A 16,996-nucleotide genomic window follows, 5' to 3' on the forward strand; every position below is an offset into this window, starting at 1 on the left:
ACGGAAGCCTAGGGATGCCCCAGTAAGGAGGAGTGATATGATCCCGATTGAACTATTGAAGGAGTTAAAAGAGCTAGGGGCAGGCCTAAAATGACCATAGGAGAAGTAGTGAGGAAGGACATGTATAGGCTAGGTCTTGTACCAAGTACGACCTTAGATAGAGCCTATTGGAGCGCAAGGATCCATGTAGCAGACCCCATTTAGCTGAGATTCTCCTGACTTGCTGAGCTATGCCTTTTTCCTATTACTTTCATCTTTCATTTGTCTTTTTATTTTCCATCTTTGATTTGTCTTTTACCATTTTTCATTTACTCATTACCTATCCCTCTTTTACCATCTCTTAATTTCCCCTTTTTGTTTAGACCTCAGTTTTCCCTATGTTGTTTTGTTTGGATCCATGTAGCCGACCCCATTAAGTTGGGATAAGGCTGAGTTTGTTGTTGTTGTTGTTGCATATCCCCTATATGTCCAACAAAAAAGAGATCTTCCAAATATACAAGAATACAAATTGAAGTAATGTAAGACTGCAAACCAAGGTTCAATATCTCGCGATATATCGGTATCTCGGGCCTACCGAGATATCCGAAATATGGCAAAATTTTGCCGAAATATTGCATTTTTTCTGCAATATTTCGGGAGTCCATCTCGGTGGGTTTTTGGCCATATCTAGGCCTGATACTTCATGGACACCCTTATTTAAGATAAATAAACACATTTAAACCTTCATATTGCAAAAAAATGAACTCAAAGTGGTGTTTTGGGCTTGCACCCTTGATTGACAGTGTACGGTCGTGGACCCTAATGTATAATTGTATAAATAGTTAAATACACATTGATTAGGTAGTTAAAGACATAAAAGAAATTTAAACAAACTAATTAAAACTCATAAGACATAATTCATAAATCATATTCTCATAAACTCCATAATAGTCAATACTCAATAGCTCAATAGTCAATACTTTAATAGGCAATACACAAAGTCACAACTTACAACTTACAAGAGACAAGGGTGCAAGACTCACAAGACTCACAAGTCACAAGTGCTAATAATAGTTGTTGTGCCTTCCTGGATCAACCCTACTCATGGCCCACTGGAGTCGACTTCCATTGTTCTCTATTTGAAGGACATATGTGGACCATGGTATAGTTTCGGAGAAGAAACGAGTGTAGTCATCCACAGCTGTCATGTAAATGGAGTCATCAACATACTGTAGGTAACCTATCCTGGGATATGGGTTAGGGTTACCAATCGGTCCAGCCTGTGAAGAAGATGATCTAGTATGATATGATGTCGGCGGAAGCGGCGTTGGCACTGGCTGCATGTATGGCTGGTGAGGTTGGTAGCTAGGGTATGCAAAGATGTCATCCACAAAAGATGATCCAGTATGTCCCTGGGACTGGGACTGGGAGTCATAGTCCCCTACCCCACTAAACTGCCCATATCCATATCTATATCTATATCCACCGTGAGGTTGTGATGCACTATAATCCGATGACAATGGAGTGGTATGTGCGTCAAAAGATGGGGCACGCCAATGCATAGTCGATCCTCCCTCCCTATCACCCATACTCAAACCGCCAACAGAGCTAGATAAGTCATCAATGTCCATATAATCAGCTTGAAACTGTGTTTGTCGACCCCTACGCTTCCTGCTATATGGTTGTATGGGGCTTGTGAGGGTGGGGGTGCGGGGTCACGTGCACTGTGGTCCATATCCTGTGTGGCATGATCAAATTGTGTCTCTCCAGTGAATCGGACTGGCTCTACAGGCACCATATCCTCGCCTACCACATAACGCCCTCGCATTCCATCAAATTCCTCACCACCACCACCACCACCACCATCACCATCACCTGAGGACCTAGACCAGTCATCATCATCAGCAACATTGCCACCAGTGGAATGGTATGGGTGAAGCTTCCCGTACATGTATCTGACCCTCGTCAGCCATATAATCATCCACATCAGACCAATCTCGGAAGCTATCACGGGGTTGGGCCTACCTCCCTCCTGATCCAACACCGGCTCACCTCTATCCCTCACCCAATCCACAATAGGGTCCTCATCGTCTGAGTCAACTTGAAAGATGTCGGCGAGGTCAATAGTGCCCCTTTGTCCCTCATGTCCCATGCGTATGTGTTGCAGTTTCAGCCTCAAGTTGTAGTGCACATACACCATGTCAGATAGACGTTCAGACCCCAATCTGTTGCACCTCTTGGAGTGGATGAGCGCAAAGGTACTCCAATTCCTCTTACAGCCAAATGCGGAACATATTTGGGCAAAGACCTTGATTGCTATTCTCCTTAAATTCTCAGCCGATTCCCCATACAACACACACCATTCAGCTGCATTACAAGTTTACAACAAAAAAATACATGTGTCAAATGTTGTTTCAACTTTCAACTTTCAATACATATGTAATTTAAAACTTAAAAGAACTAGATATTGAATTGAGTACTAGCATCACCGCGTGCTCTGCCCTGTATTGCAGCATCGGTTCCAAAACTTCCTAATGCATCCCTAAACATCTTCATCTACATCCATGTGAAAAATTAGTAATTACTTATTACTAATTAGTAACTACTAATTACTAGTTTACTACTTACTAATTATATTCCAAATGAATTCTAAGACTCACCTCATTGTTGCAAATAGCTTGTAGTTGACCATCTGGCTCCAACTTCTTCACTACTTGTTTCACAGCATCATTAAGTTGAGTTTCCAACCCAAGCCTATTATTATATTGATACTTGAGGTTCAAGTAGTATGCTGAAATTTGACATATAGAAATGAGATATTGTCAAATGCATAGGTAATTAGTAAATAGTAATACTATGAACTAGTTACACAAACAAATTTACTCACCAGCCTTATGCAGTGGATGCATAAGTTGATTCTCCCAGTGAGCATTGACGATATCCAAGAAGTGCTTGCTACTGCGAGGAGCCACACTGTAGACACTATCTTTCATCAAGTCCATTACAGCATATAGGACTGGCATGGTAGGGCCCTTGAGAGTGGAGTCAGTTATATGTAGAACTTTAACTACTGGCTCCAAAACTTTCACCACTTTGCTTAGTTTTGTCCAGAAGTCCTCAGATGACATGGTTGTTTGCGCTTCCATCCCACTTGCAGTATTGGAACCCTTCCATCCAAACCACTCCTCAGAAGCAAACATACTTCTCAACCCGGCCTTCTTTGTCTCAATGCTTTTTAGGGTAATGTAGTTGGTGGCAAATCTTGTGATGTCCGGCCTCACCAAGTCACCCCCACATTTTTCCCTCAATAGATTGAGTGCAAAGGAGTGGTTGTATACAAAGTTGGTGACTTGTCTTGCACTTTCAACCACAGTCTTCACCAACTTTAACTTTTCCATATCCTTTAGCATTAGATCAATGCGATGGGCTGCACAAGGAGTCCAGAAGAGCCGATACTTACTGTTGTTCATCATCTTCTCACCGGCCAGCTTGAAGTTGCTTCCGTTGTCTGTTACAATTTGGACAACGTTCTCAATTCCCACATCTTTTTCAACTACTTCCTTTAACAATCTGTAAATGTATTTTGCATCCTTTATCTCTTTGGATGCATCCACAGATTTGAGGAAAACTATCCTCCCATCACAATAAACCATAAAATTGATGATGAACTTTCTTGTAGGCCCAGTCCATCCATCTGCCATTACAGTCACCCCATATGTCTCCCACATACTCCTCATCTCCCCAATGTACTCATCAATCTCAGAATTTTGTTGAGGTAGATAAACATTCATTACCTCATATGGGGTGGGGCCCTTGAACCCTGGGCCAGCCTTTACAATTGTATCAATCATGGTATCATAATGGGGGCCTTGTGCAGTGTTTGCTGGGATGGTATGGTATAGCATCCACTTAGCTATTGACTCTTTAACTAACCCCTTCCATGCTCCTTTACTTCTTGGTTGACTGCTTCCTTTCTTCCTATGTAGTTTAGGATCTGATGTTGATGGTGGTACTGGTACTGATAGAGGTGTTGGGGCTGCCTTCACACTTTATGATCTTTTAAAAGGATTGAAAGATCTAGAACCTCCAGATGTGCTAGCTCCTCCATTACCCCCTACTCTCTGTCTCTACTGATCATCTTGAAAACCAACTCTACCCCTTGAAACAGTCCGTCGAAAGTCCTTAGCCTCCTCTGCTGTTTGTATATCATCAGGTACTGCAATGTCCTCATCATCATCATCAAAGGAGTCATCATCATCATCATGGTATTGTCCTCCTCCTCCCATTGAACTCCTCACTGTATCCTCAAGTTGTTCTCGTATTCTCTGCTTATCAGCCTTCCTCTTCTTCTTTCCCCTCAAACTCTCACCAATCTCCCTAGCTACTTGCACAGGTGCCATTTAGCAACCTACAACATCTTTAGATCCTCCAGTCAGATGTTGTTTAAGTCTACTGGACCCACCTCCCAAAAACTGCATATGACAATAGTTACATTGGGATTTCCTCTTATCCCCATCAATTGGAGTGCCATGTAACCATGCAATGTCACCCCTATGCTGGCTAGCTAGCCTCTGTTCTCTCTGTTCTCTCTATTCTCTTTGCTCCCTCTGCCCCCTCTGTTGACTATTTTCCCCTACCTTTTGCTTGCGCTTCGTACGTTATCTTTCACGATCCGCCATAATAATACTTGTTTACTGCAATGTAAGTAAAACAAATAATTAAAAACTTAATGTAGAAGCACTTCAATTAAGACTTTTAGAATACTAAAACAACTGTATAACTATTTAATATTTTTCCCCTAACCTTTATATTTTTCTCATAATTAAAAACAATTTTTTATATATAATTTAATATAAATATTGACCTAACACAACAAAACCGAAAATTATTAACATAATATATATCTAATGCATTTCAAAACACGTAGAAATTACTTTCATATTTTTTCATGATTTTTCAAACCTAAAACTCATACTTTTCCTTATTTATTTATTTTTTATTTTTTAAATATTTTTCTTAATTTCCAAAAATAAAAATAATTATTTATGGGCAGAAAAATAAGTTCGGCACCGTGAAGCCGTAGATCGGCCATTGGTGTCTAACATATAGTTAATTGATCCCCATCTCAGTTATATTACCCTTAATATTTTCCTATTTTAGTTGTAGGAAAATCAATTTTTAAAACCAGAAAATATAAAATATAAAATACATATGTAAAAAAAATTTCAACACCGTGAGATTGTAGATCAGCCTCCGGTGTCTAACATATATAAATTTCATCACCATCTAACAACTCTAGTACATAGTATTTTCAAAAAAATAATTTTAAAGGAAAAGAATTTACCTTAAATAGTGAAAAAAGACTTGTAGGATGTGCTTAGATGAGCCTCCGATGTGTTTTCTGGCGACAATCCGTCAACAAAGTGCTTGAACAATGCTTGGAGTCTTGGATTAGAGCTTGGAAGAGTGGAAGAAGAGGCAAAATGGTTGAATTTGTAAGCTATAGCAGGTCTCGGTCGAAATATCGACCGAAACCTGCGAAATATGTAAATATAAGGGGTGCTCACGTGACACTTTAAGTTAAAATTTGATATTCCGCCGATATCTCGTGAGTCCACGATATATCGTCGATATATCACGAGATATCGACAAAATATTGTATTTTTCCATTTCAGTATGCTATCTCGTCTTGGACCACTCGAGATATACGAAATATGGCGATATTTCGGTGAAATATGGCGATATCGCGAGATTTTGTACCATGCTACACACTAGGGTTTACAGCCCCAATAATAACATTCAAACTTCAATAAACTCAGTGAGAACACTGAGACTTTAGGTAGGGAAGTAAATAGACAAATCTGAGAATAAATTTCAATGGCCAGAAACAAAACAGAAGTAGGTTTTCAAAATTAGAAAGTACTGATGAGTGTGTAGAAACCAAACCAGCAATGGGAAGAGATCCAAACTTGGATCAAGTGGATCAGGGACAGAGGGGAATCTCTGCTGAAAATTTCAGCCAATTTCAATGGCTAACTTGTGAGTTGTGAAGGATTTCCCAAATTAGAAGGTTAGGGTCTCAGGCCAAACCAGTGAGGAACTGGGCTTCAAGTCAGGGATTGAATGTAGCCTTTCACGGTGTTTCAGGCTTCCAAATATCAATTGATTTCAGTGGTTGGTTAGGGAGATATCCCAGCCTAAATTTGCAGCAAAACTTGGGGAGAACAGCAGACCCGCAGGATATTCAAAGTCTCCCTTCGAATTGATGCAACAGCAGCAGTTCTGATCTTGATTAGGACTTGATTCTGACCTTCCAGAGGTCTTCACAGCATTTGCAACAATCTTAGAATGACAGCAGAAGTAAGGGGAATCGAGCAGGGAAGGGAGGAGAAAGGAGAAGAAGATCGCAGAAAGGGGGTAAGGGACATGGATTTAAGTATCGTACCGTATTATTTTGTATCGGCCGATACATATCGGTATCGCAGGGTATCGACATGATACAATGAGATATGTCTCATTTTTTTATCAATCAGTATTGCATTGTATTGGCTGATATAGTGCGATACGAAGGGGTGTCAATCGGTCAGGCCGGCCGGTTTTGGTCAGGCATAATCGAGCCTCCCCGCTTTAGGACCTCGCACCATGACCGGCCCATTTAAGTAATCAGGACCCATAGGCTAGACATGGTCCTGTTTATAAACGGCCGGTCGGGTACTTGTCCTTAATCGGGCTAAACGAACTTTGGTCGGCCCTTAAACGGGGCTAATGACACATTTATCTCTAAATGGGCCATAATCAGAGCATAAACGGGCTTTAAATGTGTCGGGCTGAACAAACAGGACTGTTAACGGGCTGTAAACATGTCGGGCCATTAGTCGGTTGGGCAACCGTCAGGCTGGATACTTGCACTGGGAACGACCGACTGTTATTCGGGCTGGGCTCAAGCCCGACACGTTTACTAAACGGGCCAGACCCGTCTCGGGTTTTCCCGGTCGGGCCTGCCGGTGCTGGCTTGAAATTGACATCCCTACGATACGATCGATACGTACGGATACTCTCAAAATGATTGATTTAGGTGTTGAAAAGAAACTTTTAAGTATCGGTACGTATCGCATTGTATCGGTCGATACAGCGTGATACATTGCGATACAATGCAATACGCACATTAAAAGGCACATGTGACTTTGAATCGTGATTCCAGAAAGCATCAACAGCACCTGTACGGACAAGTTTTCACCCAAAACTTCAATTTTGTGACATCTTCTTTCAAATCTCATGCGTGGGGCTTTGATTCCTTGCTGAAAAACAAATCAAATCAAGGAAACAAGGTGCACTTTGGTTGAATCAAGGAAACAAACTGTAATATTGCTAATTTATATTGACTTTTGCTCCAAAAGTATGATACGTCTGTTAAAATCACCACACTGATACGATACGCGATATCGATACTTTAAACCTTGGTAAGGGATGGGCTTTCTCAGCCCTAGGTCTCTCACCCACAGCTATCCCAGCTGTTGAACAGGGGTCTTACTCCCATAGTCGAGTGCAACAGTTTGCCTCAAAAGTTCTTTCATTAATTCTCTGTCAATCAATTACAATAGCTGCCTTTATATAGACTAAGGCTAGACTACAAAAATAGAAAGTAAAATTTAGCTACTGTTTGGAAAATAGTAACTAATGGATATAGAACTGAATGAAATTAGAAACTACTAAAGGCTTTATAACTCAGCCTTCTAAACATGCAAAGACAACCAAATTAGAAACTACTAGTCAGCAACTAATGGAATTAGAAGTTAATAGGCAGCAGCTGAAGTTGACTGGTCAAGGATCAGTATTGCCAAAATCGTGAGGGATCTTCTTGGTCCTTTTAGAAGGCCAGCTGGCTGGCTCGAGCTGGTCCAGTTCTGGCCCAGTAAGGCCCTGGTTCAATGCTTGGTTCTGATCTACATCATGGTGCAATGGTATGGTTGCTCCATTATGATCAAATGGTCACGGGTTCGAGTCTGGAAACAGCCTCTCTGTGAAAGCAGGGTTAAGGCTGCGTACATTATAACTAGGGGTGTAAATGAATAGCCGAAATCCATTTCCATATCCGTTTAGCACTATCCGAATCCGTCTGAAAGCTAAACGGATGCGGATACGGATAGGCTATTGCTATCCGAAAAGCTATATTTACATGTAAACGGATAAAATATCCGATCCGTATCCGTGTCCGTATCCGTTTAGCAATATCCGAATGAGTCCGATAGCTAATCGGATGCGGATGCGGATGCGGATATAGCACTATCCGAGTCGAATCCGATCCATTTACAGCCCTAATTATAACCCTCCCCAGACCCCGCAGTGGCAGGAGCCTCGTTCACTGGGTACGCCCTTTTACAAATTTTGGATGGGCCCCAGGGATTGAGTTTTGCCCTCCAAGAAGATATGCTTCCAAATGAATGGGAAAGAATGGAAAATGCCTACGATGATCAGGCCCTACAACTTGGATAAAGAGATTGATATCAAAAATAAAAAATAAAATAGGATTACCAGGGAAGAAATGCATACCTTTGCAATGACAACAATATCTCTCAATAACACAAATATATTTCTTCGTAACAGATAACCAACTACGCTGCAAGCCCATGGAAGTTTTGGATCTGTCAAGATAACCACTGCCTCAAGCAAGATGACTGCTGGTACACTGGTGCACTCAGATGACATCAAAAGCTGATCCTCAAGCTGATCCCTATGCGCCCCAAAAAAAAAAAAAAACAAAAGTAATGAAAATGTTAAAGCAAGAGACTTTTCAAATGTAATGCAAGAGGTAGGAAGAACAGATTTATTGAACAGTTTTTATGTATAAGAATCACACCCTAATTGAGCAAACCATTCACAGTTTTAACTTGGAGGGTGTAAATGATAATAATTGACGGATCTAGAATGGAGGTAGATCAGATTTATTGACCAGTTTTTATCTAAAAGAAATTAAGAATCACACCCTAATCGTGCAAACATTTAAGGATTTTCTTGGAGGGTGTAAATGATAATAATTGATGGATCTGGCATGGAAGAAAAAACCATTTGCAGACTAAAAAAAATCCAGATAATAATAATAATAACAACAACAACGACAATAAAAGAAAAGTTCCCACAAGAATCCACCCATGGAGCTCTCAAAACCCACCAAGAGTTTCTAGGAATCCACCAGAAGTGATAGTAGAGACAATCCACCTTCAAAATTTAGAAACTCACCAGAGAATGATATTCTTTCAAGTCTCAACTCATAAAATTCTCTTTTTCTCAAAACAAGCTGATTACATACTTATAGGAAATAAGATACCCAACAATACATTACATGTTCAATAAAACTCTTCTTTTTTGTTTTCTTTGAGAAATTAAGATGCTCAATAATACTAACTTGGACTCCTATGTAATTATGACCTCAACCCCCCCCCCCTTAAAAAAAAAAAAAGCAAGAAAAAGCATAAATTTCATTATGAACTGATACACTGTACTCTCTCAAAGCAACGCAGAGATTGGTCTTGTTCAAAAGGTGAATTAGCTTTCAAATGATACCACGAGAATGATAAATAAACAATGTTAATTATGTAACTTATGTATCTCGATTAGAATATTCCTACTCTAATCGAGATACTTGTTTAAGTGTGTAAGTGTCCTAGTTTAATTAGGATCAGTCTAAGGTTACTCCTAGTCTAATTTCCAAGGGTTGTAATTCTATTTCCTAATTTTGATTCCTAGGAGGATTAGGAATCCTTCTATGTAATTTATGTTACTATAAATAAAAGTATTCTGGGGGTGGGGGGGGGGGGGGGGGGAGGGACTGCTAGTTCGATCCAAAGCTCTCTAGTCAGTCCCCTTTTCCCTCATTCATCTTCTTCTCTCATCTCACTTTCTCGGTTCTCTGGTTTGCAGTTTGCTGCTTCGTAGCTGTTACATGGTAACAGAGCATTCCTTTCAATAAGAAGGATACTTCATCACATCTGGTTTGAGAGTCTTCTAGGGTTTCAACCCTTTTCTGGTCGCAGCTTCTATGCTGCTATTATTTGGTTGATCCTGCCCTAGTTCATGACATCAAAGCAATACACTAGGGCATATTACTTCTTCTACATGAGCACAACTATCAAGACTGATACTACAATGCTGCAGTTTCAAGTTTCTGGAAAACCTTAACTGCGGCTTCAAGTTTCTTCTCCAATTTGAGTTTAACAATTGGTTTCTCTTCCGACATTGATGTGGTTGATTTGTTGAAGACACACTGCTCCATATAAGAGGTACATTCGATCCACAATATTGGATCTATCTACTGCTTGACTTCACTCTATTTTCACTACTGGCGGCTGCTGCTCTGTTTTGAGATATTTTGTTGCTGATTTATCTACCTAGAAAAGGCCTATGATAGAGTCCCTCGAGAGCTCATTTGGCATATCCTAGGGAAGAGAAGGAGCTCCAGTAACTATGTGGATATAATTAAGATCATGAATGAGGGCGTGGTGACAAGTGTCAGAACTGTAGAAGGCCAAAGTAGTGAATTCCCTATTACAATTGGATTACACCAAGGATCAGCTCTAAGCCCTTATTTGTTTGCACTCATCATGGATGATTTAACCAGACACATCCAAGATGAGGCCCCTTGGTGTATGCTTTTCGCTGATGATATTGTTTTGATAGATGAGACAGTGGAAGGGATTAATGCACAGTTGGAGTTATGGAGATCAAGCTTGGAATCACAAGGTTTTAAGTTAAGCAAAACAAAGACAAAATATACAATGTGTAACTTCAGTCAAACCACGAGAGGTAATGAAGTGATGAAACTTGAGCAGCGAGATTTACCACAAAGCGAATGCTTTAGATACCTGGGATCAACCATTAACAAAGAGGGTGATATAGAGGATGATGTTTCCCACAGAATTAAATGGCTGAAGTAGAGAGGTGCTTCGAGAGAGTTATGTGACAAACGCATACCTATTAAGCTTAAGGGAAAATTCTACAGGACAGTAACAAGACCGGCCATATTATGGGGCGGAATGTTGGGCAGTTAAGAAGAGTAATATAGATAAGATGAGTGTAGCGGAGATGAGGACGTTGAGAAGGATGTGTGGCAAGACCAAGAGAGCTAGAGTAAGGAATGATTGTATTAGAACCGAACTGGGAGTTGCACCAATCCAAGAGAAGCTCCTAGAGAGCCGCTTGAGGTGGTATGGTCATGTGCAACGGAGACCTATGGATGCACCAGTAAGGAAGAGTGACCAGATTCAGTTGGACGGAGCTAAAAGAGGTAAGGGCAGGCCTAGATTCACTATTGGAGAAGTGGTAAGAAAGGATATGCATGTGGTAGGGCTCAATCCTAGTATGACCGCAGAGGCGTAGATAGAGTTGTTTGGAGGACAAAGACCCGGGTAGCCGACCCCTTGTAGGGGATTGTTCCTAGGATGCTTCTTTGACTACTGCTTGGACTTCTTCATGTACTTATTCTCTTTTTACTTCCTGTTACTCCTCTTACTTCTTCTAACTTCTCTTATTTTTATTACTGTCATAACCTCTATCGGATCCATGTAGCCAACCCCATTTAGTTAGGATAAGGTTATGGTTGTTTTTGTTGTTGTATTTTTCTACCTGATCAATCCAAGGTCTTAGGGTTTTATCCCTCTTTACTAAAACCTTATTCGATCTCTATCTTGAGCCCATCAAGATCCATTACATTCTGAAAATTAGAATTGCCCTAAATTAGGGTTTTACTTGGTTATTCTACATTCTGCCAGTTGTGATCTACTACCCTATTTCATTGATTTTTGGTTCAGTTGCTCTAATCATGGTACAAGTTCTCGGTGAGATCGTCGAGATCTATTTTCTCGGTTTTGGCAGCTCTCGAGACGAAACCATATGCGATACCAAAAACATACAATATCTCGGTTGAGATCTCGGTATCTCGCCGAGATCTCGACCTATATCTCAGTCTCGAATCAAACCAGACCAACTTATAGCTTATAAAACCCCCTCTCAGTGAGATTTCGACCCCCAAAGTTGAAATCTCACCTCCTCTCGCCAATCTCGGTCTGTTATGAAGGGAAAGCCCAACTTTGGTGGATTTTTTTGGCAAATCTCACCTCTAAGTGAAGATTCAAGCCTGTGGATTCAACATTCAAGCCGAGTTGGTTTGCTTCGCAAGAGCACTGTTAGGTAACTACTCATCTCAAAAATATTTTTTTTCATAGAAACAAGATCAATGCTTGTTTGTTGATTAAGTACTTATTATATGTGATACAACGTCCACCGATCATTTTTTTTTCATCTCAAAAATAATTTTTTTTCAGCCTGCCCAGTCAACATCGGTGAAAGTCTCAACCCGTAAATGTTTCTGAGGAGAGACGAGTATGCCTTTTCCGGGGAGGACTACAAGTACCTCAATATCCTATATGCAGCCTTCAGATGAGTGGAATGAGGATCATGCATGTATTGACTGACTACACTTACAGCAAATGCTATATCAGGCCTGGTGTGAGACAAGTAAATAAGACGTCCAACCAGTCTTTGATGGCTGCCCTTATCCACTGGTTCTCCATCCTTACTCTTCAAGTGAGTATACGTTCTAATGGGGTATCAGCCGGTTTACACCCCAACATGCCAGTGTCGACCAATAGATAAAGTGTATACTTCCTCTTAGAGAGTAAGATGCCTAGAGCATAATGAGAAACTTCTATTCTCAGAAAATATTGAAGCTTCCCCAGGTCTTTCACTTCAAATTCAGTCCCCAAATAGGCCTTTAGTTTGCCTATTTCATCACTATCACTCCCAGTGATGACTATATCATCCACATAGACAATCAGAACAGTAATATGATGGCCTGTCTTTATGATAAACAGAGTACGATCAACATTGCTCTATTTATACCCAATAGACATCATCCCTTTATGAAACCGACCGAACCATGCTCTAGAGGATTGTTTCAGACCATATAAGCTCTCTTCAAGCGACACACCTTACCTTGCGTTTCGGAGGCAACAAATCCAGTATTGCTCCCCGTGAAGAAATGCATTCTTTACATCAATTTGTTGGAGATCCCATCCTTGGTTAACAACACAAGAAACTATTACCCTGACAGTGTTCATCTTGGCAACTGGGGCAAACGTTTCCTGATAATCAATCCCATAGGTCTAGGTAAAGCCTTTAGCCACTAGTCATGCCTTGTATCTTTCCACAAATCCATCAGCCTTCTGTTTAACAGCAAACACCCATTTGCAGCCAATAGGTTTCTTTCCTGGAGGAAGAGGCACTAAATCCCATGTGTCATTCTTTTTTAGGGCACACATCTCTTCATTCATTACTTCTTTCCACCTCAAATTTGCTAACGTCTCCTGCCAAGTGTTAGGAATAGAAACAGAGGACAAGGAGGAAACAAATGCATGGAAAGAAGGAGAAAGAGAATGATATGAAACAAAGTTAGAAATTGGATGCTTAGTACAAGTTCTCTATGGCTTACGGATAGCAATGGATAAGTCTAGAGTAGGATCAAGATAACACTTACCAGGAGGAAAACTTGGCACAGGTAGTGCCGATTGCGTGGGAGTAGTGATGGTGGTTCTTTTATGCCATGTTCCACGAGATTGCTTAAATCTGATTTATATTGAAGGAGTTATGTACCGATCAAACTTAATTTGGTGTGTGCTTATGCTGTCAAAATCGCTCTGAATGAAAATATTTTTTTGGACATCAAAACAAATGAATATTTTACCGCATTTTTAGTTTTTAGCAATGTTTTACCATATTAAGATTTATGGAATTTTTAGATTTGAGGAAAACCCCAATATTAGAAAGTTGAAAATTGCACCTACCGCCGAAAATCCAGTTTTTGTTCTTGAACTAGGGAGTTGACTTTTTTTCCCTTCGGAATTTGATTTTTTAACTATAGTTATTGGATTCAAATAGGGGGGTATTTGCTTATTTATGAATAATATCTTAAGTACATGTTTTGTTTTGGGTGAATACAAAATTTCATTACCAAAGGAAGAAGAAAAGAAAGAACAGGAGGCCCCAAGAGGGGGAAAGAAAGAAAAGGACAGCCGACCCCCGCTTAGCTGGAGTGGTCCAAAACAGCAAAAGAAACATTTTGAAGGCCCCAGGAATCAACAATAAGCCTGTTCCTTGGGGTATCTAAGCACTGGGAATCTTAAGTAAATGTTACAAATATAAAAACATTTACTTAAATGATATTAGGCATAAATAAGTGTTTGTCCGGGTTTCTGGAATAAATAAGTGTCTATATACCAAGGTTTGCATAGATAGGTGTCGGTATACCAAGATTTCCCACCGAGATCTCGAGATCCGACACTCATATAAAGGAGTTTGGGTCGAGATCGTGCTCAAGTTGGGTTACTTTTTCGTATTGTACGAGATCTCGCGAGTTTTAGTTCTATGAGTACGAGGAACCCCACGAGTTATCTGTTGGGGGTTGGTGAAGAGGGCAGATAGCTCCTGGGTAGTAGTGCGATGGCTCTCCTTTGATTCCACAATAGCATACACCTGCTCAAGAGTCGGGAATGGATCACGATTCAAGACATGAACTCAAATCTGATCGTACTCCATATTTAGTCCAGCAAGAAAATCAAACACCCGAAGACCTTCTTCCCACTTCTTGAAGGTTGTGGCATCAAAATCACAAATAGCAGTGAAGGGCCCATAAAAATCCAGTTGTTGCCACATGCCACGCAGCTTAGAATAATATTGGGAGAGCGATAATTCTAGGCAGCATTACCGACCTGGGAATAAGTGTCTTTGGCTGTCTTCCAAATCTTGACAGCAGTGTCGAGGAGATAGCCACCAACAATGTCAGGATCCATGGAATTGATGAGATGTGACATCACGAGAAAATTTGATGTCATTCATTTATCAATTATCTGGGGCAGGATCAGCATCAGTAGGCATAGTAGAGGTTCTCGTGATGTAACCAGAAAAACCACGGGAACCAATAGCCAAAAAACAAGGTCTCGACCACATGAGATAATTGCTCCCATTCAATTTAATGGGCCTAGTAGGGAATGGAACGGAAGTCACGCTTTTGCTCCTTCATGTCTAGTAGAAGCGGTGGAGATCTCAGAATCAGTCAAAGTTGCTGGTTGGACAAAATACGAAATCAACAGATCAACTCCCAGAAAGGATCCTGAAAGAAATCATCAAACAAATCCCCCAAAAAAATAAGAGATTTAAACCATATTACGTACAAGACCCCTTGGTGGGAGATAACTCACCAACAACGGTGAGAAAGAAAGGGCGGAAGGATGGAGGGGAGTCATGAGAGAGAGAGAGGGCCTCCGGCGAGGTCTGGTGGTGGTGGTGGTGGTGGTGCATGGTGAAACCGAAAGGGAGAGAGAGAGGGTGGCGGAGAGTGGTGTTAGGGTTAGGATCCCGGTGTAGATCCTAGCTCTGATACCATGTTGACAATGGAAAATTGGCTTGTGTCTAGTCAATCCCAGCCTCTATTTATAATAATACGAGGAACATTCTAGAATAGGTAAAGGACAAAATTAGCCTTATGACCAAACTATCCTTAAAACCATATTACTACAGGTAGTAATTTAAAATTTTGGGTCAAATGACCTCATTTACCCCTTCGTTTCAGGTGGTCCATCAAATAACGTAAGGGTTACAAAAATGTAAGGTTAAAACACTAAAAATCACTAATGCCTACTAAATGTAGAATGACCCTTATTTTTCAAAGAAAATAAATTGATGAAAAATTTTGTCCAACGTTTATGTGAAAAAGTGTCACTCAAAGCATCCCTGAATCTAAAATTATAGGTTTTTTACAAATGCCCCCCTGAAAATGCCCATTTGTCCAAATGCCCCCTACAACTTTTCTAATTGCAAACTCCCCCCTACTTTCAAAACAGTGTAGCACTTTGGTCCAGTCCGTTAATTTGGGATGTTAGACGTTAGTTTCAAGGAATCTAATGACCAAAATGCCCTTCTGATAAAAACCCACCAAAATTAAAGAATAAAATGACCAAATTACCCTCATCTTCCCCAAATGGTTTAGGGTTTGAAACTGAAAATATTTTCCACAAATCATTTAGGGTTTGAACCCATCTGGAAAGCAAGAGATCAGATTAAGGAATTAATTGTTAGACACCTTCTTCATGTGGATAACCTACACAGGAAAACTAAAATATATGATAAACAAGTGATCTCTGCAGGTAAAGAATTGTTTGCTTTAATGGAAAACGAAAGAGTTCAAAAACCCTTTTGTCTGATGCGATCAATCGTTGAAAACTAGAAAATAAGAAAATGAAACAATCAGTCTTTGCAAACCAGAAAAATAGAAGCCCTCTTGTGTGATTCGATTTCCCACTGCAAACCAGAAAATGGACGCCTTCTTGTCCACTGAGATTAATTAATATGGGGCAAATGCTAATAATACCGAAATCCTTCTTCTTCTTCAACCGGCAACCGATCAAGTTATAGATATAAGTGTTCCAGAGAAGAATGAATTGAACACTTTGAAAGCTAGTGGAAGAATATTAGTGAGTGCGAGTTCATCGGAAGATGCAGCTAGCAACCAGGATCGAGTGACAAGGTCAGGTCATGGTTACTACATCTCTGCAAACGATCTCAGCAACAAATTCCCTCATCCCTTGTCTTGATTCATGGGAAACTTTCTTCACTGCAACTTCAATTTTGGAGGTTTGATTTTAGGGTTCATCTTCCCCAAATGGTTTGTATGATTTCTGTTTCAATTTCGGCTTGATTTCATGAAATAGTCAACAAATAGATTTTTTATCAAGAAATTGAAATAATTTTGGTTGCATCAATTCTGAAATATTTCAAGAATAAGAAATCCATTTGGTAGTTCAATTTCTGAGAATAGATTCTCTATATTTCTTTGGAAGAGGGTAGTGGTGGTGGGGTTGGGAAGGGGGTGGTGGTGGTGGCAGGGTGGTGGGAAACCATTGGGAGAATAAGATGGGTAGACTGGACCAAAGTGCTACACTGTTTTGAAAGTAGGGGGGAGTTTGCAATT

General features: G+C 40.3%; 1 protein-coding gene across 4 annotated transcripts in view; it reads right to left on the reverse strand.

Annotated features, from left to right (window-relative positions):
- LOC122671975 (E3 ubiquitin-protein ligase UPL6-like) overlaps positions 1-16,996 on the reverse strand; it is a 69,921-nt gene that overhangs the window by 41,161 nt on the left and 11,764 nt on the right. For all 4 annotated transcript variants that reach the window (XM_043869474.1, XM_043869475.1, XM_043869473.1 and 1 more), the window contains exon 5: positions 8,530-8,710. In XM_043869474.1, coding sequence (XP_043725409.1) covers positions 8,530-8,710 — 181 coding nt within the window. The remainder of the gene's footprint in view (positions 1-8,529; positions 8,711-16,996) is intronic.

This window comes from Telopea speciosissima, chromosome 8 (genome assembly GCF_018873765.1).
Source record: "Telopea speciosissima isolate NSW1024214 ecotype Mountain lineage chromosome 8, Tspe_v1, whole genome shotgun sequence".
Classification (NCBI taxonomy): Eukaryota; Viridiplantae; Streptophyta; class Magnoliopsida; order Proteales; family Proteaceae; genus Telopea; species Telopea speciosissima.